The 26,987-nt window shown below is 39.5% G+C and overlaps 1 protein-coding gene across 26 annotated transcripts in view; it reads left to right on the plus strand.

Moving 5' to 3' along the window:
- STAU2 (staufen double-stranded RNA binding protein 2) overlaps positions 1-26,987 on the plus strand; it is a 223,520-nt gene that overhangs the window by 44,997 nt on the left and 151,536 nt on the right. For all 26 annotated transcript variants that reach the window (XM_074319223.1, XM_074319221.1, XM_074319237.1 and 23 more), the window contains one exon: positions 26,191-26,350. In XM_074319223.1, the coding sequence (XP_074175324.1) occupies positions 26,191-26,350 (160 nt within the window). The remainder of the gene's footprint in view (positions 1-26,190; positions 26,351-26,987) is intronic.

Raw genomic sequence — 26,987 nt, forward strand, 5'->3', positions numbered from 1 at the left:
TAAAGTGACAGTTCCATTGATGAAAAATCTTTTTAGTGTGGCAGGTGACAGACGAGTGAGTGGGCTTTCTGTTTTTAGAAATGTGTGAAGAAAATTCATGCAGGTTGCGATTAGAACTCTGGGAAATTTGAAAAATGCTGAATCTTTTTATTTTCCTCGGTGGTTTGGAGTGTTCCTTTATGAATCGAAAAACACTGTTATATACCAGGCGTTTTTCCTTAATACTCAATCGCTTTTATCTATTTTCTTGAACTATTGATTTTTAGTGAAGGGTTTGTGAAGTTTTTAATGTTAATTGGATTTAGAAAGAAATTTAAGTAAGGTTTTTAATGTAAGTGATGTGACTATTAATGAGTGTTTATCTTACATGTTTATAGAAGTTTCAGCAATAATAACATTTCTTGGAAATGGAATACTGTGTCAAATAACTTCTGGGCAAGATTTTGGGTGGTCATCAAACTAGGCCATGTTTCAAAGATTGTTTTTATGTTGGTTACTGGAAACTTAGAATGCTAAGTATTTTCTCATAGAAAGATTTTGGTAAATGGTGGCAAAGTTCCCAAGATAGCCCATAAAAACTCATTTTAATTACAGTGAACAGGGTACCTTGTAAATAGTTCTACTTTGGGTTCCGAGGAAAATTTCCCCCTTTGATGCCACCTGATCTGTAGGACTGAGTGTCTGTTTAACTGGAACAGTAACTGGAGTAGAAAAGAAAGGGAGATTCCAGGCACCATCCGGGGCCACGGAGAGGGACAGTTTCCCTGTCCCCAGCTTTAATTTCAAATTGTTTATTAATAGAAGCAAGTTTAGTCAGCCCAAGGAAGGGTTGGTGCTTTAAGTGTTGGGCGTGCGTTAGGAGAAGGCGTAATGACAGTCGTGGGCTAAATAACCAGATGGAGAGGCAGCCAGAAAGGCAGCTGAAGATGGAAAAAGTGACAGAGGCAGGACTTCGTCCAAGCCACTGTGGGTAAGATGTGCCTTAGAGCAGTGGTGTAGAATCGAATACCATGTTTCCCCCCAAATAAGACCGGGTCTTGTATTAATTTTTGCTCCATTAGGGCTTATTTTCAGGGGATGTCTTATTTTTTCGTGGACAACAATCTTCATTTATTCAAATACAGTCATGTCATCTTCTTCTGGAACATCGTCATAACGTACTAAATGCATCCGTCTGGCTGATGATCCTAACTGGGGCTTATTTTCGGGGTAGGTCTTATTTTCAGGGAAACACAGTAGTTAGTGCAACCCGAAGTTAGTAAGGAATGGCGATGGCATGCTAGGACAAAACAATTTTTATATTTTGTAGGGAAATTTCTGCTTGTTGTTTAGGTTTTCTGTAGCGTGACTCTCCCCCCAACTTGATTTGCCTTGTATCGAAAGTGGTTCGTATGTTAAGATGTCTTAGCATTTGTGTGCTTCTGTCTATATCTCCTTACATTTTCTGTAGTTTCTACTTCATAAAGGTAGTTGCTGTGTTATTTGGTACATAGATATTCATAACTGTTATATATTATTTGAGAATTATGGATTTTAGCCTTAGGAACGACCTTTTGACGTGAATGCATTTTAGCCAGAATTCTTCTTGGATGTCAGGATAAGAATCACTGTTTTCTTTTTGTTTTTATTAGCCTAGTGTACCTTTGTCTAACCTTTTAGTTTTAGCCTGTCTCTGTTGTTGGTATGTCTGTTGTACGTAGCATAGTTGGGTCTTGCTTTATGAGACAAATTAAAAATCTTTTTCTTTTAAGCCCAACACATATTTGACTTGAGAAACAAAAGGAGACTTTTTTTGATAGCCTGATTGGGGACTGGTTGATAGTATGTACTGTTGGGTGTTGGCCATCTGCTGCTTCAAAGTTTGGGTGAAAATATATTTGAAGTGCATGATAAGATAGCAATATTTGTTTATCAGCAGACAAGTATTGAAATTAATAGTATTTTTATTTTTCTACCCTAAGTATACCAAATTAAAGAAGTGTATACATAAGAATAACTGATATAATTAACAGTCATCTGATAGGTCTTAGGAATACCTTTTTGAGCTACTTCCTAGAAATTGAGAGACTGAATAATTGTAATAAATGTGCAACACATCCTATTCCAAATCAGATAGTTTCTAGTTCTTTGCTTTCAACAAATTGCAACAGGACCCAATCCAGTTGTGACTTGGCACAGCATTAAAAATTATTCCTGATGGTAGGAAACAACTTTTGCAATTACAAAATTCAGGGGTGATTGACTTCTTAACATGAATTATGTTTCTCAATGATTATACCTACCTAGAAAACTGTGAAATAATTAAGACACTCTTATGTAGATACAGCAATGCACATTTTTTTAAAAAAAGCCCTATCCATCTCACTAAGAAGCATGCCCAACAAGATTTTACTTTTTGTTTCAAAACTATCGTAATTTGCAATATTTATGTTTCGTTAATTATCTGCTAATAATTATTGCAATAATAGATTATTCCACAACATTTTTAAGCATATATGCTTTGGGTTCAGGAAATATAAACTTCTAAAAATTTTAATTAACATCCATATTTTTGATACTTTCAGGTGTAAAATTAACAGAGTTCATGTATTTTTGAAGTAGATGAGGATAGATACCAACTTGTTATGATATTTAGGTTCCTTTGGGTACATTTAAAAGGAGTGACATAACATTTTTATTTTAAAATGTCAGTATTTACAGTAAACCAGAAACTGCATTCTTTGCAAATATTTATTACACTTCTAATGAAAAAGTTTAGATTTCAGTTAAAATTTAAGATGTTCTAAAAATGTACAAGAATGTATATAGTTTTCAGAATTCTTTTATGGGGTCTGAGCATTAAGTTTGAAGACCGTTGCCATAGATTTATTTGATGAAAAGCTGAATTAGAGATGACAGTTGTGGAATGCAAAGAAGATGTATATTTTTATCTTGATTTTCACATGAATAGGCAAATATGGTAGTTTGATGAAAATGGCCTGGTAGTTTTGAAAGTTTTGAACATGAATATAGCAGTCTTAATTAATCTTCTGAGCCCACAGGGAAATCTTATTTTCCTTCTGTTATTTAATACAATTCTTCCATTTATCAAATAGTAAAGTTGTGTTTATCATCAGCATTTCTGGTGCACTACAGGTGAAAATATCTTGAACCATTAGAGGGCAGCATGAATTTATTTATGGAATTGGCTTTTACAACGTGAATGCTTTGAGTCGCAGGTTTAATGTAAGCATCATTTAAATTAACTGTGAAGTTTTTTTAGTTAAAATTCAGATCTTTCATTTGGAATTTTTGTCGTATAATGAAAAAGTGATATCATTATAAAAGTGATGGTAACATTACCTTTTTGACTTTCTTTTCTCACCTCCCTTGCCCCTAAGTACATTAGAGCTTTTTTAAATTTTGGAAAGTGGCACCGTTTGTTTGATTCTAAACCTAATACTTACTTGATTTTTAGCTGAAGAATTACCTAAGTGAGTTACAAGGTGCTCTGTGAAAAAAGGGATATGAAGACAAGTTTGGGAAATGCTGCATACTGTATCCCTCTTAAACATTCCTTAAAGATTCTTAAAGATGTCAGGCAGAAAACAATTTGTCTGAGTGGTTTCCCAACTCTGGCGGAACAATCAGACTCTCCTGGAAAGCTTTAACAAGTCTGATGCCAGGCTTTATCTAGACTAAGTAAATCAGAGATTCCGGTTGGGGAATGTGAACACCAGTGTTTTAAAAAGTTCCCCAGGTGACTCTCGTGTCAAGCCGTGGGACACACATTAGCCTCGATTAACGTCAAGGAGTGTTTTATGATACACTGGCTTAAGTCGTCATAGACCTTTAGACGAGTTAAAATAGAAGGTGAAAATGACAGTTAACTGCAATCCTCAGGGAATCAGTTGTTCTGGACACCCAAGCTTTTCAAATCGCTGAGCATTTACCCCTTTGGAAAACAAAGACTTTTCTTGTTTCAGTAATTGTGGATAGAAATTTCTCTAAAAGTCAGAGCATACATTTTTCATATTAAAAAAAATGCCACAATTTTGAATACAAAGAATCTTTCATGTGGACTCAGTGTCAACCATATAAATGGCAACCACTGTTGTAAGCCTTGTGATACGCATGACACGGCTTGTCCTTACGCCACATACACTGACACGTCAGTTTCCTGAGTACCCACATCTGCCGTTGTTGCTTCCTCAGGCATCCTGGGCTGTCAGAATGTCATGTTATTTCTTGTTGCATGTCAGTGTGTCTTTGTATAGCAGGGCTCCTTGATGTAATGCTGCTACATGGCTATTATCTTGAAAACTTACACTGTAGTTAGAATTGGGAGCAAACAAGACTTTGAATCAGGCTCGAAGGCGCTCTGATAGGTGTGACGTACTTGAGCTTTATTCAGTGCATGGATTTTTTGACTTCCGAATTTATTTTTCCCTTCATACATTTTGAGTTTCTTCTGCATTTTAGGTAGAATGAAGTTGCCAGTTAGTGAAATACAGGTTTGGTGAATTTATATATATATATGTATATATATATATATACATATATATATATATATATATACATACACACACACACACACACATATATATGACAAAAAGAGAAGATTTATGAAACAGGTGTGTTGTACTTAATATTTTCTGTTTTGTTCTATGAAAATGCTAGCTGTGATTCACTAAATTCATTTTGACCTGTTAATGGGTCATCATTTGTACTTTGAAAAACACTAATCTTGATGACTTCTAAGGTTCCTTCCAGCACCAAGATTCTTGGCCACTATGAATCCATATTCTCATGGAGACTTACACTTCATTGAACAGCGGGGAAAACAGTTAAATTAGGAATGCTATTAGGAATTCCCTCAAGACATCTGGATGTCCAGTTACCTTACAGGTGTCATCAGGTACTCAAAAAGTGTAGAATCGCCATATAAAATCTGCGGTTTAATTAAGACTATTGTGCCAATGTTAAGTTTTTAGTTTTGACTGATGTCCTGAGGTTGTTTTACGTAAGATTCTAACGACCATGAAGGAAAACTGAGGCAGGGTACATAGGAGCTCTCTGTCATATTCAAAATATTGACTTTACATATATACATATTTGTTTTTATATACATGGATGTACATATGTATATTATGTATAATATGTAAAAACACTGATGCACGCCTATTATTTCTAAAATGATGAAAATAAAACACTACATTCTGAATCTTTAAGATAAAAAATACTGCAGCCACCAGCCATGTGGAATATGGTAATGTGACTGAGGGACTTCGTTTGTAAGTTTATTTAATTTCAGTTATGAGACACTTGCCTGGTGTGGGGCTCCCGGGACCTCCCCCTTCTAGTCGAAACTGTCAGGCTGTGAGGACCTCTCTAGGACCGCTGCCCCCTAGCCTGAAGCGACTGTTAGGCTGAACCCAGTGGACATGTTCCATTTTGTCTTAGATGGACCTTGGGCCTTTCAGGGGACACCCGGGTTAATGTCCCCCTGCACTCAGCCTCTGTCCCCGTAAGAATGGTAATTCCCTGACGCGGGAATCAGATGCAAGGGATGTCCTTCCTGTGTGTGCGCGACACGTGCCTGGGAAGCACGGCATACGTGGGTGGGCTCTTCATCAAGTGTACTGCACCCATCAGGGTGGTTACCTGGCGTGGAGAGTGTTTCCTTAGAGCAGGGGTGGGAGATGAAGCTGCAGAGGGCGGGCAAAGACTGGACCCTCCACGCCTACCCTGGAAACCTGGTCTTTCTCTTACGTGGGAGGTGAAGGCACTTTAGGGAGCAGGAAACGTGACCACATTGCAGAGACGCAGTAGGAGAGGGTAAGAGTAGCTATGGGTACATCAGTTAGGAGCCTGTTAGAATAAAAACAAAGACCAAAGCAAACAAAACCAAAAAAACATAATGATCCAAGTACTGTGCTGCGTGTTGAAGCAACAAGGGTGGGAACACATTATTCTGTCTCCTACGTAAGGAGCTGAGTCTAGGAGATGAGAGAGAGGATTTCAGTAGAAAGAGCAGTGCTCTGAGAGAGGAGGGTTGGAGCGTATGTGGGGGTATAGGTGAGTGTGTTTGGCCTAGGGGTTCAGGTTTGTAAACCTGAATTTAATGCTGGAACAGCTTTCACAAAGTTTCTACTTAGACGTAGCCTTACAGTACTTTAAACTTAGAGACTGAAGGGATATTTACCTGATCCCTACTCATGAGAAAATTTTCCAAAGTGTGTTTTGAGGGATTTTAGTTTTTTGGGGATGTTAATAAGTACTGTACAGAAAAAGGAATTGAGTAAGTTTGGAGAGTAAGATTAAACCAAAGGATTTCTTTCCTGCAGGACTTCTCAGAACTCATGATATGCTTATGTACGTTATAAATCTTCTAGAAATGTCTATAATGTATAGCATTTCCCATGTCATTTGGCCATGGACCTTGTTACGTTAATGAATCACGTATGGATGCAGAACAAACTTTAGGAAATGCTGGCTTATGTGATTTGCTCAAGATCTTAACAGCTAGTTAAAGGTAAGCTGCAGCTACAGTACAGTTTCCGTGACTGTCCTGTGATTTTCTAAGATGTTTCAGTTTTACCACATAGAACAGCATTAAGTCTGAGAAGGCCAGAATTCTGTAGCCACATTGTAATACTATTTTACATGTGGGGTGAATGAAATTCTAAATTTGGCATACGTATAACTCATAAATCCATTAGAGTTCAATGGGCAAATATTATATAGAACAAATTTAATTCCATGTGAAATTTACGACCTAAGAATGTGTAACAAAATCACATTTTTCTGTTTTATGACCTCTCTTTTTTGTGGCTTTGAAATATTAAGAATACTTCATTTTAACTTTCTTAGTTTCGGTTAAGTTGTTATTTTGGCAGATAATGCTGTTTTAGAACTTAATATATTGGAAAAAGAATGGTATAGTAAAAATGCAACAGTATTTATATTCTATTATAAAAAAGAATGTTTGGAAAGTATTACTAGTACCGTGTTTCCCTGAAAGTAAGACTGGGTCTTATATTAATTTTTGCTCCAAAAGATGCATTAGGGCTTATGTTAAGGGGATGTCATCCTGAAAAATCACGCTAGGGCTTATTTTCCAGTTAGGTCTTATTTTCAGGGCAACACGGTAACTGTTTTTTCATGTATTTCTAGATCAGGGGTTGGCAAAGTGCAGCTGATGGGCCAGATCCAACCTGCTGCCTGGTTTTGTAAGGTCCACAATCTAAGGCTGTATTTTTAAAAATTACTGAAAAAAAATCAACAGAAGAGTAACATTTTGTGATGGGTGAAAATGATACGAAATTCAGGTTTTAGTGACCATAATAAAGTTTATTGGCGCACAGCTCCATGAATTCATTTATGTACCGTCTGTAGGTGCTGTGACACCACATGCAGCGCAGTGTTGAGTAGGTGTGGCAGACACCATATGGCCTGAAAGCCTGCGCTGTTCAGAAAAAGTTTGCTGACCCCTGATCTAGATTAATGAGCAGTAGAGTTTATGGGGTTATTTGATAGGACTAAGTATATGGAATATAGGGAACTATGTTTTATATGTAACCGATCTCTAAATAAATATCTTCTAATAATTTTGACTTATTTGTCCCTGCTCGTTCTGTTCTTCTCTTTTTTCCTGGTAGAAGATGTATAAGTTTTATTTATTTTTAATTTTTATTTTTTTAAAGATTTTATTGGGGAAGGAAACAGGACTTTATTGGGGAACAGTGTGTACTTCCAGGACTGTTTTCCAAGTCAAGTTGTTGTCCTTTCAGTCTTGGTTGTGGAGGGCGCAGCTCAGCTCCAGGTCCAGTTGCCGTTGCTAGTTGCAGTGGGCAGAGTCCACCATCCCTTACGGAAGTTGAGGAGTCGAACTGGCAACCTTGTGGTTGAGAGCCCACTGGCCCATGTGGGAATCGAACCGGCAGTCTTTGGAGTTAGGAGCATGGAGCTCTAACTGCCTCAGCCACCGGGCTGGCCCAAGTTTTATTTTAACGTCAATTAATTTTCTACTTTTTTCCTATTGACCAGTTAACAGTATATAATGTCATATATTGTGATTGGAAGCCCTTGGATTTGGAAAGTAGTTTTTGGTAGAATACACAGAAATTTGGAATGATTTTATATTTTTCCTCATGGACTTGATTTATGTGAAAAACGGTTATATTGGAAGCTGACTTTGATAGACTATAAATAGTTATTTCAAATGATCATATAAGCAGCAGAATGCTATTCTTATTAGATTTAGTAGGCCCAGTGAATGATCTACTTTTTCCCCCTAACTCAACTGGAGCAAATATTCTTAGAATACTTCACTTCTTTGATTTGAATGCTGCTAATTTTAAGTTTTTATTATGTATTCTATTTGGTAGCTCTCTTCATGGCTATTAAGAGGGTTGATTTCGTTTTTGTTTCCAAATACATGAACACATGAGCAGATGAATTTATTTCTTTTTGTAAATTTTGTGGTTTGGGAGAAGTAAAAGTAATATCAAACCAGAGCAAGAATAATGCAATTACGGTGTCTTGTTCAAAGGTATGTAAAACATGACGTTTTGAAGAAGTAGCTTGAAATATGTGGATACCTCTAAGGTGCGCAAACATGTCGTTTTCAGTGTAGCTTTTAGGTTCAGTTGTGATATACTCGTCTTCATCCTGAGTCATCTGAGAGGGTTGTAGAGAATAGGTACCAAGTCTGGCTCGTTAACACCGCCCTACTAACACTTCGTTTATGAAGAAGAAAACTAGCTGGATGTTGTCAGCGTCCACGTCTTTCGTCTTATCAACTCCGTCCTCTCTCAGATCTTCTCATAATACAGTCTCCTTGCTAGCACAAGTGAAAAGTATCAGTCCTTCCTTCAAAGAGCATAGAAACATTATACACAGTCTCCATGATTAAAGAATTTCTGAGCATTCACAAATTGTGGTCTTATTCCTTTGTTGACGTAGGTACAAAGATAAATGGAGTAAAATACATTATTAAAGAAGATTGACAAATGCATTTAAAACCCAAAGGAAAAGCTATTTTTCAGTTGTATTCTGCCTTCCCTTGTTTTTGTTACACTGTCCATGTTATTTTTGGTCCAAGGAATATAGTAAATTTAATATGCTCTCCTCACATATACAGACACAAAAACCCCAAAGGAACCCCAAAACCAAAGGAACTAGTAAAATTCACGTATCATCATAATATAGAATGATTTTCTGTATTGAACTGTAACACCAAGATGGATACAATCTAACATCAGTTAAACTAAGTAAAAAGAGTTTGGAATGCTATTTGGCTTTTGTTTTTTTGCACCAAAGTAAGGGTTATAATTCATATCAATCTTTAGGAATTAAAACATATATCGTGGCATTTTCTCATGGAAATCATTTGTGTGTTTGTGTTTTCAGAGATGGTTAATTTCATTTAGCAATGTCAGAGATGCCCAGTGAAGAGACTGTGAAATAAATAAGACCCTGGATGATGACTGCACTTAAGAATATCTTGGAAAATATTGTCTAGATGTTTAGTGGATGCAACCAGTGACATTGCAGTTATATTTGAAGTTACTGTGATGGACTAAATCTTTTTAAAAAAGCAGTATTTCAAATGACCCAAATAGTCTTCTTACTGTTTTTCGTTGGCTCAATTAATCAAAAATTGATTTTTGAAAAAAAAAAAAAAAAAAATCTGTACCTGCAGTACTACTTTCTCTTGAGTTAGAATAGTTGTTATTTGAAAAAAGGAAGGGTGTCTGTTTCCTTTAGGAAACATATAGGTTTGGGAAATGCTGAATGAAGGAAAGTTTAAACGTTTTCTTATTGTGGGACTTCTCAGAGCTTTTACTTGTCAATTTTTGTGTGTATTTTTGGATTTTTTGTATTTCATGTATTACAAGATTTTTTAAATTGGCATGTTAATGTAAACATTGTGCCACCCCTGCATTCTAGCACCCAATCTGCCCTTGCCAGTTTTGTGTCTGTCCTTTCAGGACATTCTCTGGCTATGTGTATATTTACTTTAAGAGAGTATCATTCTTTAACAATATTCTGAATTTTTTTTTATTTGAAATATACCTTAAAGATCTTTCCATATCAAGATACAAGGAGCTGCATCATTTTTGTAACTTTAGTATAAAGATTCTAGAAACCTGTCACTATATAGATGTATTTAAGACCTCAGCACAGATGATTGGTTTTTTGTTGTTCAGATTACAATTTGCTGCTGGAGAATTGATCCAATCAGAGCGCACTTGGCCATACTGGAAACAGGAATGCTACTTTATTTACTTTAAGAACTGTTTGGTATCCCACTGTGTGATTGCTATATAATTTATTTAACCCATTCTTTATTCATGGGCATTCAGTTTGGAATGTATTGCTGTAACAATGTTGCAGTGTATATCCTTGTACATACATTTTAGCTTTGTGAGACATTTCTTTTAGGTACTTTGGTTACATCAATACATAAAACAGACAAATATTCAAGAAACAAAATTAAGTTCCTGCCCTGTTGAAGCTGACATTCTAACTGCGGGAGACAGACCATAAAAAAATGAGTCTAATAGGTGTGTTTTATAGAAGGTGATGAAGTGAAAGGTGCTGTGGACAAATGAACAAGGGGAGCAGAGTGAAGGGATGAAGGTTGCAGTTTTACATCGGGAGGTCTGTTGAGAAGGAGAGACTTGAGCAAGGGCTAAACTGGAGGGGCGTGAGATCTGAGGGTGTCTGGGGGAGAAGCACGAGGTCAGCCCCTGAAAAGGTAGGACGGTTGCAGGGGTCTTGAGTAAAACAGTGACAGGATCTGAGTGACCTTGCAGAAGGAGCACTTTGGTGACCAAGAGACTGGTTAGAAGGTTATTACAAAAATCCAGACTAGAGATGAGGCTGTGTTGAATCTTTTGGGGTTTTCGCTGATGTAATTTGGTGGAAAATGATCTCTTTGGCATTTTAATGTGCATTTCTTCATGAATGAAGTTGAGTGTCTTCTCGTATGTGTAAAAGTCATTTGTATTTCCTTGTCCGTGAATTGTGAGTTTATAACCTTTGCTTATTTTTCTGTTGATTCGTCTCTTTCTTGCTGATTTGTACATCGGGTGATTTCACGTATAGCTAAGGATGAAAACTGCAGACCTTGTGTGATCCCTGCAGTGTGTCCTGAAACTGCCTCCAGGTCACCGTGGTCATTCATGCCCAATGTCAAGAGCGACCTGGAGAGCCCGCCGTCCCCCCCAGTGCACCCGTTCCTAGCACTTCCCCAGCCGGGTCCCACCTGCAGCCTTTTGTTCCCAGCTCACCCTTTTGCAGCAGATCGGCCCGACTTCACACAGCTTAGAACCTGGCCCTTGCTAGCCCCGTTTCCCCGTTCCTTCCCAGCCACGCGCTCCCACACGGTGAGGACCCTTGTTGTGCCCTGTCGCGCCTAAGGGGGGCTGTGGAGCTGGTCTCCCTTTGAACCTGGCTTTCTGTAGGCCAGTTACGTAGCCTCTGTTCTTGGTTCCCTCAGCTGTAGAATGGAAATCACAATTGTATTTACCTCACGGGGCTGTTGTGAGGATCAGCCGACTTACTGTGTACAATGCTGGCATCCAGTAAACTGCTCAGTCAGTGTTGGCTCTGACCACTTCTGCGGGTAACCAATATTTATTGGACTCCTTGTGAGTGTTAGGTAATCATATCAGATACAAGATGCTAGGATTACAGTGAACGAGACTCCCTTTCCCTGTGTCGGAGCAGAAATCAGTCCTTACAGCTTCCGAGAACACCAGCCCTGGGACATACGTGAATCATTGAGTCTACACTTTGTATTTTATTGATGAAATTATATGGTCCAGTACGGGTTCGCGGGCCTTTGCAGAGGACTCTCGTCCTTAATTTGAGAAGGAAGAGAATGTAGTTATTTTGATTTATTAGAATGACATTTTGATAAAACAAGAGTCAAGTGACAGCTGAGATTATAGAGTTAGCTCTTCATCTGGTTGACTTCGTCGTAAGTTCACCAGCTCTGGAGTGTTCGGTGTCTGGGCAGAATTTCTCGGGCACGTCTGGAATGATTGGCTTCCTGAGGGAGGGTGTGTGGTCATGCCCTTGTCAGTTGTGATCAACCTCCAGCATTGTCGTTCCAAGACTTACAATCTCTGATTACATTGTGGATTTGCCTCGTCTCACAAACAGTGTCATCCTCTGCAGATAAGACTGTATAGTCTTATTGGCAAGCCTGCCTTTGGTTCTCTTGAGTAGATATTTCAGCAGGATAACAAAACGTATCGTAAGTAAAATTTGCTCAAGATACAGTCTTACTTTAGTCCCATGTGGATTATCAGTTTTTCACAATTCTCCATGTTGCTTCCTCAAATATTTCTGGAACCTTAACACACTGAGTTTCCATGACTCATTGATTTTGCTTGACATATTGGAGGGCTTTCTCCAAATCAGTAAAAGCACAAGAGTTTTTGCTGCCTTGAGCTTCCTAGTTGTCTATACACCCCATTTTAAAACAAAAATAAACCTGTCTTATGTTCTGATCTTTCCTAAATCCAAACAAGTTCTTTATGCTGAGTTGCTATAGTCTGTATTTCTAATGTAATGAAATAATCTTAGTATCACACCTAATATCATCCCGTGTGTTTCACCCTTGTTTGCTTTCATGCTTTCTCTCTCTTTCTCAGCCCTTCTCTCTCTCATTGAGATGAAAATGAGCAGCTTCTACGCGTTAGTGATTCTCTCTTAGGCAGTAATGTGTGGACTATGTATTTAATTATCTAAGGTATTATTTTCATCATGGCTTCCTGCCTTTCTCAGTTTGAATTTCCTGGGAGTTTATCACTCACTAATTTCCCAGGCTTTCTCTTGGCTTCAGTTATCAGAACCTTGACCCACTTGCTTTCTTTCTTTCCTCATTATTTGTTGACATTCTCACATTCTCTGGTCAAGATGCATTTCTTCAAAGATACATGAGTTACTGGGCTCCTGCACTGTGCGTGACTGACAGGTCACAGAGCAGTCTATAAAGACAGAATACAACCCCAAACATGTAAATCAGTGTCCTTTAAGACATAAGACAAAGAAAAAAAAGGTAATAAAAGTAACATTATTCATTCTGGTACGTTAAATTCTTCTGACGGTTTATTTAGCTGGTTTTTATGATATCTGAACTTAGCAGTGTATCTTTTGAACACTGCCTGATGTTTGGACGTACATTGAGGTTCCTCAATGATGGATAAACTGAATGCCAGCTTTCCTGTATGAAACGGAAATCAGCCAGCGTACTGCAGCCCTTTCCTGACCCCTGCAAGCAGACTTCATGAGCAGCTAGTGGCATGGTCCCCAGGTTGTAACAAACAGTGCCAGAGGCGCTGAAACCTCACAGCAGCATCATGGAATGTCTAAGAAGGACGTGGGGTAGTTGCCAAGAAAGAAGGCAGGCAACCTGCTATGATTTCCTACGATGACCTGGCACTGTGTGGAATTTACCCAGGCTGACATGGCCAGGAAAGGGCAGAGCTGGCTCTCCACCCTAGGATTCTGTGTCTTCAAAGCCCATGCTTTTCCTGCGACACCATGCTAATTCATCCACATCTGCTTTTTGGGAATATTAGGGTATGACGGACTTATATAAGAATGTTCTCAATAGCTGTTTTGCCCACAGCAGAGAATTCGCAGTACGACAAAAACGCAATCTCTTGTCTGTCTTACGAATAGGAACAAACCATCACAATCAGCGGTCAGACCTGTGAGCCTTTCAGAGCTGAGTGTAGTCAGACTGAACAGCAGTACCTTATCTTTCCCAGGATGGTCTTACTTATTTGTTGCCATGTTTTTGCCTCAGGGTACATGGCACAGATGAACAGGACTTGGTGATTCTCAGCTTAGTCCACCCTGGAGTAAGACCCAGTTCACACCGATTTATTGACGGGAAGCGCACCTGGGTTACCTGCAGGAACGCGGGAAGAGGGCAGCAGAGATCACTGCTTTCCACGTAGCACTCCCCTGAGGATTTGCGCCAGGAAATTAATTTAAAATGACTAGGAATTAAATTGCTTAGCGTCACCTTAAACCTAGTAAAAGTAGGAGAGTTTTCTAAAAGTTTCAGGTACTCTTCTGTTTTAGCAGAAAATCCTTTTCACACTTTACACTGTGACAGGATCCAGGGAGTTCAGCAAGTTCTTTTTGCCATTTCTTTGAAAGGTAGACGTTGAGTCAGACGATGGTAATGCTCCAGAGGACCTGTGCAATTCCAGTAAATCACCTGGTGGGGCTCGTGACACCAACGGAGACATTTCTAAGACCCTTGAATGGTACCAGTAACCTGAGACTACTTACATTGCCTGCATCTGACAACATATCTCCCCACGGCAGTGCCAGCTACGCAATTCTATTTCTAGTTTCAGTTTGTATGAAGGCACAGAAAAACCCTGCCTTTTTAAAAAACATCCATGTCTTTCTAATGATTGTGGGACTATGAAACAAATTATCTATTTGATTCATGCTTATTGCAGATGAGAGGATAAAATATAGTTTGTAAAATAATTGAGTAAGTGTACCTATTCCTTAGCATACATGTTTAGATGTTTAACTGTAATTTTTATGATGTGTTGACGCCAACATTTTCCTATAGAAATACAACTGAAGTTTTAATATTGGGCAACAGTGGGAAAATGGGATTTAGTATGAAAATATTTGCTTTATGTAAACCTTTTTATGAATGTAGCTAATGCATAAGTGAAGTCAAGCTGTAAAAACAATTAGCTGGGAAAATGCCAAGTAAATTTTTTATATTCCAGTGAATATCTGTTAACTACATATTATTGTTATCATTAAACTGTATGCAAATGTACAACTAGATTCCCTTAGATTCGGGTTAAAAAATCAAAATACTAGAAGTATGCAATAAGTCTGATTACAGTTTGCATCTCCAAACAAAGCACATTAATCTTTCTGTAATACCACTGATGTAATGTCTCTATGTTACTTTGGGGAGTATTTGAAGTGGGCAAGCGTCCAAAGTTGATAGTTAATTCTGATCAGCAGAGGCACTGGAGGAGATGTCTGGGTTGGACATTGTAACAAAGCAAACAATTTCTAAACTCTTGGAAGATTTCAGTGCAAATACAGTCATCCATTTGATTCTCTTATTCTAGACATTACAAACTTAATTTATACAAAAAGAGTGTGAAACCTCGTCTGAAAATACAACCTGATATGTTTGTATTTTTTCTTTTTAAACTTAAACATCTCAAAAGTATATACTTTGGGGCTGAAGATAATGAGGAAACAGAAGCATTTAAAATATTTTCTAGAACCAGTTTCAGGAACCATTTTGGTGTTGGAAAGGACATGAGAGTCTTTACATGAGTGGTTTTCAAAGAACATTCTCAGACAGCCTTTCACCAAACATGGCCTGGTGATAGAATTGAATAATGAGAATCTTCCTAGAACTCAAGGAAAAAATAAGCCATATTTTCCGTAATTTTCTTAAACCTAGCACGCAGTGTTTAGTAAATAGATATTAACAACCTAAAATTGTATTTCTCTAAAACAATTTATCAATGTGTTTAAAGTGTAACGTGTACTTTCAATGCAGACACACTATATATATGTATTTGAAAATTGTCCCTGAGTAAAGACACTGATACGCTATGATAGTTCATGAAAAATACAGTCTCCTCTTCCTGGTATGCCACTTGAATAAGGTTGAGAAAGTTGTTACAGGTAAAAATCGTTCCTATTACCCACGAGTCTTAGAGAAAGGAAGTCCTCTTAGCCAGTACTCATTCGTCTAAGTTCCAGCAGTTGGCACTTAAAGCCAGTTGATCTTAGTGTAAATCTAAAGAGCTTTTCTTCTGTTCACATTCTTCCTCACTGTTTATTTACTTGAAGTTTGTAAAAATACTTGACAAACATTTTTAATTGTGTTTCTTAAAATGTGATGTGTCTTTATTACATTTAAGATAAAAAACTTTTAGCGGATGAATTAAACAAGTAACCTGGAGAATGCATAGACTCGTAACTAAGGCAGGGGTACTACCTAAAGCAGCTTACCTCAAGGTGCATTTCATAGAATACACATGCTACTTCACTAAAAAGGGAGTCTTATTATCAAAAATATTTGAGGAGCTTTTGAGGATCCTCTTAAATAAGTCCATCATATCCTAATATAGTGCATTTCCCTCTTGAAAACATAACTACAGACAACATGGTGCTTATGAGAAGTCAAATTCATTAACCATATATATATATATATATATATATATATATATGTATATATATATAAATGGATACCATGAAAATTTGTTACATATCCCACATAAGAAGTTAGAAAAGGAACAGCAAAATAAGTCTGACGAAGGAAAATGAATGCAGAAGAAATAGATTAATTAGAAAGCAGAAGAATAATAGGAAAAACATGCAGAGTCCAATATCTTGTTCTTAGGAAGAACCAATAAAACATAAATATATGTACTCTAATCAAAGTAAGCCAATGTGAGTCGAAAGTACTAATACGCAAAATGTGGTCTGATGATGGGGGAAAACTATAGATGCACAGGAAATGGAAATTCTCATAAAGGACTACTTTGTGCAACTCACGAAAAACGGTTTCAGACTTCAGAACCTGGATGAACTGGGTGATTTTGTAGGACAATATAAATGACCAAAACTGACCTCAAAAGATGCAATGGCTGCAGAAGTAAAAGGATAGATATGTAGTGAAATAGCACCACCTCCTCCACTCCCCTGAAGCAAAGCCCCTGGTCAAAATGGTTTCACAGAGCTTTTATTGAGCCTTTGAAAAATAGGAAACAAATTATTTTGAGCAATCAAATATAACTTTGATGTCTAGCTCAATAATGCTAGTTTAAAATAACAAGAAAGGGTAGAGCCTCAGATCGATATTATTTATAGACTATCAATGGAAAAATCCCAATTGAAATATTGGCAAACAGATTTTGGCAATACATTGAAAGAACAACCACCATAGCCAAGTGGGATTTATTCCAGGAATGTAAAATTGTTTCACTAATAGAAAATATGTTAAATAAAACTTACCTTATTAAGAGATGAAAAAGTAAAAATTGTTAACTATCTACACAGATGCTAAAAATACATTAAAAGCCAATTCTTGACTTTGAAAACTCAATAGATTTTGACTAATTGAATACTTATTTAACATTATAAACTATATACTCTCTAGATGCACATGCATATACTCTCCCAGATCCCGTCCCATCCCATCCCATCGGCAATATTATACTTACTGAGTATACACTAGTTTACCATTAAAGTAAGAAACAAGGCAAGAAAGTCCCGTATCAACTGCTATTTATTAAGTTGGTGCAAAAGTAATTGCGGTTTTTGCACGTATTTTTTAACCTTTTAAACCGCAATTACTTTTGCACCAACACAATGAGGGGAAATCGAAAGAATAAAATGTGGAAAGAAATAGGAAAAATTATCTTTTTGCAACTTCTATACGATTGTTCATCTGGAAAATTGCCAGAGAATCAACTGAAAGCGTATTAGAGGCAGCCAGGTACAAAGTGAATATTGAAGACTCAAACAGCGGTCATAGTCACAAACGAGGGCAGGAAGGAAGGCCCCTGTAGGCGGCGCTCCTGTGCGCGCTTAGCAGCATGACAGTCACCGAGGCTGTTTGGTGATAACGCAGATTCCTGGGAATCTGACTCCACCCAGCGCCCCCTTCCCATCGGCCTTGAATCTGCGTTTTAACCGCTGTCCCCAGACCCCACCAGGAGGCCCTGCCGCTGTCCCCGTGGGGCCACACTGCGAAACGCTGCCCCGCGGAGCCCCGCCGTCCGCAGTGCCATTTGCCTGCGTCAGACGCTGGCGTGTCGCTCTGCCACGGACCCTTCTTCTCAGTTACAAAGTGGAGATGCTTCCAGCGCCCTCTGCTTGTCCCCCCCGCACAGGAGGCACGCGTGGCTGCTCCTGCTGCGGCCGTCTGTCCCGCTCAGTGGCACGTGGCAGGGCCGGGCAGGGGGGCGGCGTCCCCGGGGGCCTGTGCTTCCGGGACGCCGTGCGCGGAACCCCCAGGACGGTCGCAGCCTTTCTGCGGGGCGGCGGCGCTTCGCTGGAGTTGAGCGTTCATTTCTCACCAGTGCTGTAGTCACTTAATTCCTGCATCTCGAGCGCCTCGCAGCTTGAGTGGTCACTGACGCTGGACAAAACCGTAACTCGGACTCTGGACCCAGGAAGCCACAGCCAAACACAGCTGTGCAGACGGGTTCCATCTTGAAATAATGGCCACCATCCTTAAGTAGACTGCGCACTGCCTGCAACCCGACTGTATTCTCGTCAGTTCCGTCAGTTCCGTCTTGTATCTTCAGAGGTGACTGGCCTAGACTGCGCAGTGGCCTGCCCACGGCTCTCCCCTTGCCTCTCTGGGCAAACAGCAGCAATCAGATCATGGCACTTTCTGTTTAAAACCCTCCAGTGGCTCCCATTACATGTGGAATTAAATTCTGACTTGCCGCCTGGCTCCTCCTCATCCCTAGTTTCCTACTTCTCACCCCTTGACGTACTGCTTTCCAGGTACAAGAACACTTCCTTTTTCAGCAAAAAAATGCCCAATATGTTACCTCCCCAGGGCCTTTGCACTGCTGCCATTTGCTCGGAACACTTTTTCCTCACATGAATTAGGCCCTTAATAAATATTTGTGGAATTAATAACTGAATTCACATACTCCCCCAGGCAAGCAATCAAGGGCAGGAAGAAGACCTGGTCATTTACTTCCCAGAGTGGTAAGAGAGGGGCGCCTTAGTCCCTCCCCCCTCCAATTTGGTGGGCTAATTTCTGGGAGTCTGCCAAGAATGTAACTAGGACTAGGTGAGATCACGTAGGAAGACAGCCTTGCTGTGAGAAACAGAAGGTTGAACCCTAGGGAATAGCAACATTAAAAAAAAAATTATTTCACATAACACAAAATTCACCATTTTAGCCATTTTGAAGTGTTCGATTACGTGGCGTCTACTACATTCACAATGTTGTGCAACCATCACCAGTATCTAATTTCAGAACATTTCCATCACCTCCAAAAGAAACCCCAGAACCATTACTCCCATCCCCCCTCTTCCGAGCCCCTGGCAACCGCAATCTACTATCTGTCTCTATGGATTTGCCTGTTCCGGACATTTCATCGGAATGGAATCATGCAATATGTAGCTTTTTTGTGTCTGGCTTCCACTCAGCATAATGTTTTCAAAATTCACCCCCACTGTAGCACGTGTCAGTACTTCATTCATTTGTATGGCTAGATAATACATTTTCTTTATCGATTATCAGTTGATGGACCTTTGGATTATTTCCATTTTTTGTGTGTGGCTATTATGAATAATGCTGCTGTGAACATTTGTATATACTTTTGTTTTGTTTCAACACCTGTTTTAATTTCTCTTGGGTTTATATCTCTAGAAGTGGAATTGCTGGGTCAAATGGTAATTCTTTAACTTTGAGGAACTGCCAAACTTTTCCATAGTGGCTGCACCATTTTTACGTTTCCACCAAAATGTGCAAGAATTCTGGTTTCTCTCCATCCTTGCCAATGCTTGTTTTCTGTGTTTGTTTGTTTGACTATAGCCAGCCTAGTGGATGTGAAGTGGTATATCATGGTGGCTTTGATTTGCATTTCCTTAATGGGAACGTCAGTGTGTAAGCACGGGCTCCAGAAAGATGGGTTAGGAGAGGAGACACAGAATGAGAGCGAATAGAGCAAATCAGTCTCCTGGACTTCTAGGAGGGCCCTCCTAGGGCCCCCAGCATTCTCTTCGGTAAAGACATTACCATTGCCCTACCGAGGGTCCAAATGCTGGTACAAGCGGGGTGGCTTTGGGCGAGCTAGTTCACATCTCTGTTTCTAATGTGTAAACTCAAGTTGAGGTTCTGATGACTGAATGAGGATAGTACGTCAAGTGCTTGGAGTAGGGCCTGGCACATAGTGAGTGCTTTATGTTTTTGCTGTAACCATGGTGATGATGACGATGATGATTTATCTGGATATCCATTTAGGGAGGGGTCGAGAATAGGTTTACACTGGATCCAAGTGTGGGGTTGGGGTTGGTGATTGTGTGTTTACAAAATCAGGCTCGCTCATAACATGCTCTGCTTTCCGTGATCCTGTTGTGGATTCTACTGTCAGCGTCCCAGTGTAAGTGATTTCCTCTTGTGGCTCTTATTCTGTATTCCACAAGTCGTTCCACGTGTCTATCAAATTTACACTTTGGACACAGATGTACCATTGTTTGTTTGGACAGGGACTGGACCTGCTTCAATTAAATATTTTCCTGTTTATACTCCAGTACAACCGTATTATTTTTGAAAATTTGAAATTCTGAAAGAAAACCTCATTTATACTTCCATCACTTCAAAACACCCCATCCCATCTTTTAGTGCATATCTTTGTGTGTTTTCCCAGAGGTATTTTAAATATAATAATTCTATAAACACAAGATCCTTACAACTCTTTTAGAGCTTTTCTTCAACTGCCCTGTGAATCTTTTCTCATAGGTGCTAATTTTTGAAATTCCTCGAGACTTAACATTCAGATCTCATAAAAGATATATTTTCAGAATTTATAGATGTGAATAGAGAAAGACCCCTCTCCTATCTAGACATTTTATATGCATACAAGCTTGACAATATGCCAAGGACTATTTTATAGCTTTCTGATAAAACCTATTATTTTTCTATAGCAAGAAAAAGAATGCTTAGCAGTGCCAAAAAGTGTGCAAAGAGTCAAAATAATCAACATGTCATTTGAATTCTAAGTTTTGGCATTTAGAGTTCTTTAAACATAGATTCTGCAAATATTTTACAGATAAGTAAACTGAGATAGAAAGATTAAGTGACATTTCTGTTTTAAGTCAATGTTAGAAATAAACACAGAAACCCAGAGCCTCTCCTTATTAGATTAGAAGATAACATATTCATATATTTTTAAGACATAAACCTGTAGAAGAGATATGAACACTTAAGCTGTGTTGAGATTTATGAATAATGCTATCAAATAAAATGAGGCAATTATTTTTCAACTTTTTAAAAGTTCTAATGTTATTTGGAAAATGTCTTTCTCACCTTGTAAAAGTGATACTTAGGAAAGTGGAGATGTTAGAGAGTAAGGCGGTCAGAGAATGGGAGGGAGGATACGTGGATTCTAGTTTACAAAGATAATACAAAATGAGTCTATAAAAACCGCATTAATGAAGTAACTTGAGGGAGGATGGCAAAGCATACGGTGTAGAAAGTCGTTATAACCGACAATCAAATATAAGAATAATGCTTATATTCTCCTAAGAATACTTACATTGAGTATAAGGATGTAAAATCTTTCCCTTTCTTCAAAAACAAAACAAAACTGTGTAAGGAATGCCAAGTATTAATTCAGAGGAACCAAGTACACTTCATTTCTTTGTTTTCGTATCGGCTTTTGAAAATAGGCCAAATCTAAAGACTTTTTGGGGATCCAAAGAAAAGGAAACTTTTATTTTACTTGAAACTGTATTTGTTTGTTTATTTTTTGCAGACAGAGGGCCAAGGGGTGTGGGGAGAACAGGCCTTACAAGCAGCTTTTGTAATATTGAGAAGGTTAGGCGGTGTCTGCATGATGCCACTATTCTCACTTTCACTCTCCGTAGGTCACTCAGTTGGGGCTACTGTGTTTTTGGTCCTGCTTGACTTGCCACACTGTAAAAACACAAAGTTTCATCGTGGAGTTCTGTTTGCTTCAGGGGCTATTCAGTAAAACACCTCTGAAGTCTAGCACTGGGCCTTAGGTTTAGAAAGAACTCTTGCATTAGGTTCTCTGGCCTGCCAAGGACATACATGCAGCCAATGTAATAGCAAATAACGAACAAAAATAGAAGAGGAGAAAGCAGGTGTTTAGGAAACTCCTTAAGAGTTTTCTGAGCTCTGAAGTTAGGCAGACTGAAGTTTGACTCCTTTGGGGAGGTGTGTTACCTCTCAGAGTGACCATGGGGACATCTGTGTCACCAGGCTGCTGGGAGGATGACATGAGAAGGAGATAGAAGCACCTTACTCATGGTGCCTGAAGGGAGGACTGTACGTGGTCCTGCGTGGAGTTTGACGCAATCGTCAGGTTGCATCAGCTGTATTGTAGGCTGTGGTGCTGTCACAGAGCGGTGGCTGTTGGACTCGCTGTGCAGATCTCCCCCCGCCCCCAGGGAAATCGGAGTGAAGAGTCACTTCCATCCCAGGAACTAATTCAGCACATCAGGCTGAGAGCCCAGGAATCTGCATTTTTGACAAGCACAAAAGATTTTGATAAAAGTGGGATCGCACTTGGCGAGGTTTTCCTGGGTCTTTTAACAGTAGTCACCGTAGGGATCTAAGCATTGACCACAAAATTCTGATTAAGAAAAATTACTCCAGAATCTCAATGTAAGATGAGCTGAATATATACTACTTTGTAGAAGTCAGTGTATCACTTACTGTAAGTGCTCTACCAAAAATGAGCTTAATGTTTGAAATAAATAAAAATAGACGTAGGAGCTCCATTAAATACAACATATCAACCTTTAAAGTGAATACACTTACAGCGTTTCTTTACCAGAGGAAATAAGTATTTAGAGACCAGGACCTAACACAAAACATTCTCACCGTCTCTCTCTAATTGAATCTGGGTGCGGTTAGCGAGAGGGCTCTGGTTAATCTTAATTGTCGTGATGATATGAGGAGTTGTGACATAGAAGGTACTCAAATTACGTGGGGTAGGTCATTACGAATCATTGGTCAGTAAGAGGATGGGGTCAAACTGGAATGAATCAAGTCAGGCGTCTGGCCTCGGCATTTCCTGTTGTTAGTGCTAGAATGTTTAAGAACACAGCATACCTAATGTTCCCTCTGATATTTATGTGGCACAGTTTATATAAACATATGTATCCCCATGCACGCACACGAGCATGCAGCCATAGTTGATGGCCAAAAAAGGAAGAGGCCCCAAGGGCTCTTTAGTGCACAATTAATATTTTGGTTAGAAAAATCAGCAGATTGTTTCAGTATGGTTATGTGCTATGACATCATATTCCAGTAAAGTTATAATGAACAGAAATTTTGTTTGTCTCTGTGGCAAACCGAAATGAGTTTTGTAATTGTCAGCAGGCCTGAGTGATTACAGTGGCGCCCACTCCCTCCATTGCAGTTAAAGGCCTGTCGGCGTTCCCGTTGTGGACCTCTATTTTCAGAAGTGCATAATTAATTGTAAACATTTGCTCTATGGGGAAAACTGGCCATGTGTGCTCCCAGGAGTCCATTTCGGATTTCAGGTTGTCTGTGTGAAGGTTTTGTAGTGGAACCAGTGGAAGATGGGCATGGAGGTCTGCGGAGGTGGGAAAAAGGAATCTTTTGGGACACAGAGTAAAGAGAACCTGCATTCTTCATATTCGTTCTGTCCAAATTTCTGCGTTAAAGAGATCTAAAATGAAATAGGTAATTGGAGACTGTGCATTTCAGTACACAGTTACTCTAACAGAACAGCAAAAAAAAAAAATTGTTGATTTTTAATGCTTCTTAGTCTTTGCATGTAGTCTTTTACTATAAGCTATTCGTTTCTTCCTTTAACTTTTTTTATATTTGCCAATAAAAATGAGAACATATGACATATAATAAAAACACATTTAAAATACTTTATCTTAAAACAAATTAATAGAAAACTGTGTGCCAAGAAAATTGACTCTAAGAATTTAAAACAGTTTCTTTCTTGCTTTCTTTTTTTAATACTCTGGATTTCTTCTCTACCTTTGATTGTCCCTTTCCCTGACGTTGTGTTGTAATTTCTTTTCTGACTCTGACCCTCTTTCACCTCCTTCACTGCCGTCTATTATTTCCCCTGCCTTTTGATCATGGCAACTAATCAGAGCCCAGCCTTAGGCTCTGTTTCTTGGTTCCTTTGCTTCCCCTTTCCAGGTACTTATCCAGTTGCATGGTTTCAATTATTGCCGCCGAAATCTGCATCTTCAGTACCGATCTCCATTTCCAGCCCTCACCTTTAGTAAACCTTCACTGATTAGTCCCATCTGCCTGCTGAATTCTTATACGATGGGCTCTGTTTAGTTTATCTCAGGTTGAATATAGACCACTGCTACTTGGATGTCCAATAATCATCTAAAACTTAGTAGGATGTCAACTAGACTTCCTTTTGCTTGGAAACAGATGTTTTTTAGCACTGGATCAATTTTTTTTTTACTTGCTTTTAAGCATTACAATTATAAATCCACCATTCCATCAAAATCGATCCTATTAGTTTTGCTAAATTGCCCAACTCAGTGGTAATGGTTCTCAGCCATCATTTTACTTGATGTGTGAGTAGAATCTGACACAGTTGACCCTTGCTCCTCCATGAGGAGCTAGGCTTTCAGGTTTCCCACTTGGTTTTCAGATTTTCCTCCTCTCTCTCCCTCACAGAGCTCATACTTCTGTCTTGTAGCTTTAAATCCCATGTACATATTAATGATTCCCAAATTTGATTTCTACCTTGAACCCTTTCCTGGAGTCCAGACTCATAAATCCAACTGTCCGTTTGACATCTGACAGGCCTAATAATGTAACGTCTCCAAACCAGAGCTGCTCATATCTAGCCCCCACACACCCCTTCTTTAGCAGTCTCCACCAGCTCAGTATACAGTACCCCGTCTTCCAGGTGCTCAGGTCAGAAATTCTGGGGTCACCCTCGACTCCTCTCTCATCTTCCATCGCCAGTTCTTGGGTAAACCCTATCCCTCTTCTTTTGAAATTCATCCAGAATCCACTGCGCGTCACTCCCACTGCTGCCGCTCTGGTTCAGGCCACTGTTGCTTGCCCTGGTGTGTGTTAGTGCAGTAACCTCCTGATAGGTGTCCTGGCTTCTGCCATCGTTGCCCTGCAGTCTGTTCTCATGTAGTAGTCAGATCATGCCACCTCTCTGCTCAGTACCCTCTGGTGACTGGCCGTTTCTCCCAGGGTAAAAGTCAGATCCTTACTGTGATTTCTCAGGAAGGCCCTAAGGGACTCTGGCCATCTCTTCTCATCTCCTGGCTCTCCTTCCCTCACTCCCTCAACTAACCGATGGGCACCCTCTGAATCACTTGAACATGGGCGGCCTGCTGCTGCCCCAGGACCTTTGCACTTGCCGTTTTCTCTGCTTCAGTCACACAGTCTAGACAACCTGCACACTTTCCCTCCTCACTTACTGAAGGCCTTCCACAGCCCCAGCCTTCTCAGTGACGTACCCCTCCCCGGGCGTCCTGTCTCAAACCCACCTCCCTGCCACTTCTGAACTTTCCCTCTTTTACTTTAATGGGTTCTTGAACATAGTAGATGTTCTACACATTTATCTCATTTATTGTCTGCCTTCTCTACTACAATGTTCGTGTTCGTTCATTGTCATGTTCCCCTGTCACATACGATAGAAGGTGTTCCATAAATAACTGTTGAATTCATGGATTTTATTGTGTAGCTTCCTCATTTTTCCTTCTTAATTTCTTCTGGGTTTGTTCTTTCTTCTTACAGCCTCTTTTATTCCCTCATGTCTGCTCCATTGCAGCTTTCTAGTCACGCTTTCTTTACCTCAGTCTCCTTGAGCACAAACCTGCTAAAACGTTTACTTTGCAACATTTTTTTAATTATACTTTCTACTTAAGAGTTGGCTTACATTCCCTGTCATTCCCTGTTCTTTCTCATGTAGAATCTAATCTCCTTATTACTTTGCAAAGTGCTTGTTACTTTGGAGCAGTAACTCCATCTCTCTGCTTCTCCTATTCAAATCATACTTGTTATCTTCTGCTAAAAGCACAGTGACTTGAGTGTTGTCACCCAGATGGGCTCGTGCGTCGTGTCCAGCCTCTGTGGCTCTCCATCCTTAACGCCAGACTGTTTGCCTCACTTCCGTCAACATCCGTCCAGAAAACTTCTCTCCAGGAAGTTTTTGTGATATAATTAAATAAGTATTATAATGTTGTGATTAATGCTGCTTTCTATAATGTGTTTTTCATGGAGATCAAAGATCAGTATACACTCTTGATTATCTATAGACAGATGGACTCACATTTTATCCTTTTATACGTTTGTGAGGTTAAAACTTAATTAGGGTTAATAAGAGGGTACAGTACAGTATATGGTTGGTATCATTTGAAACAAGGCGAATCTTATTAATGATTATAGAGTGATTTTATTGAACTGATATTAATATTTTCTTACTTTAGGTATCATTGCCCAATGCCGAAGATCTTTTATGTTCAGCTGACCGTAGGGAATAATGAATTTTTTGGGGAAGGAAAGACTCGACAAGCTGCTAGGCACAACGCTGCAATGAAAGCCCTTCAAGCCCTGCAGAATGAACCTATTCCAGAAAAGTCACCTCAGGTGAGGTTCTGCTGCAGGAGACCGTCTCTGATAGGTACCCAGTGAGCTTACGGAAAAGGCAAATAAATGCATTTTTACGCGTAAAGAAAAGAATCTCTGCTGCTAGGATAGAAGACTAGAGTCGCGATCTCCTGTGATTTGCTTCTCAAGACCACCTGTCTGCTCTGCCAGACTCCTGTGTTCCTGCTCGGATGAGCTGGGCTTTCAGAGCTTGGGTTCACCTGTGGGGTCCACGTCCCAGGCAGATCAGGATTTCGGAATGTGTACCAGGATGAGAAACACATTCATTTACCTTGCATTTAATGCCACCTTTATTGAACGTGGATTGCGTTGTGTTCAGCTAGAATCGAGAAATTGAAAGTGGAGGAGATCTTTACGGGATCTTTCAGTCCTACTTAATTTTTACAGATGAGGAGATTGAGGCGAGTCTTGAATAATTTCGCCCATTCTCGTGGCTTCAGCTGCTTCTCCTCTATCGACATCAACATAGTGTCTCCAGCTCAGACATGGCTTATAAGTCATCTTATTGCGTTCTCCACCTAGTTATTTCAAGCTGTACAGTTCACCCTCTACACCCCACCCTCCCCAAACCTGTTCTTCCTCCTCCTTTGAGGTTTATGTTGGTGAATGGCAGACT

The sequence above is a fragment of the Rhinolophus sinicus genome, linkage group LG14 (genome assembly GCF_036562045.2).
Source record: "Rhinolophus sinicus isolate RSC01 linkage group LG14, ASM3656204v1, whole genome shotgun sequence".
In the NCBI taxonomy this organism is placed as follows: domain Eukaryota; kingdom Metazoa; phylum Chordata; class Mammalia; order Chiroptera; family Rhinolophidae; genus Rhinolophus; species Rhinolophus sinicus.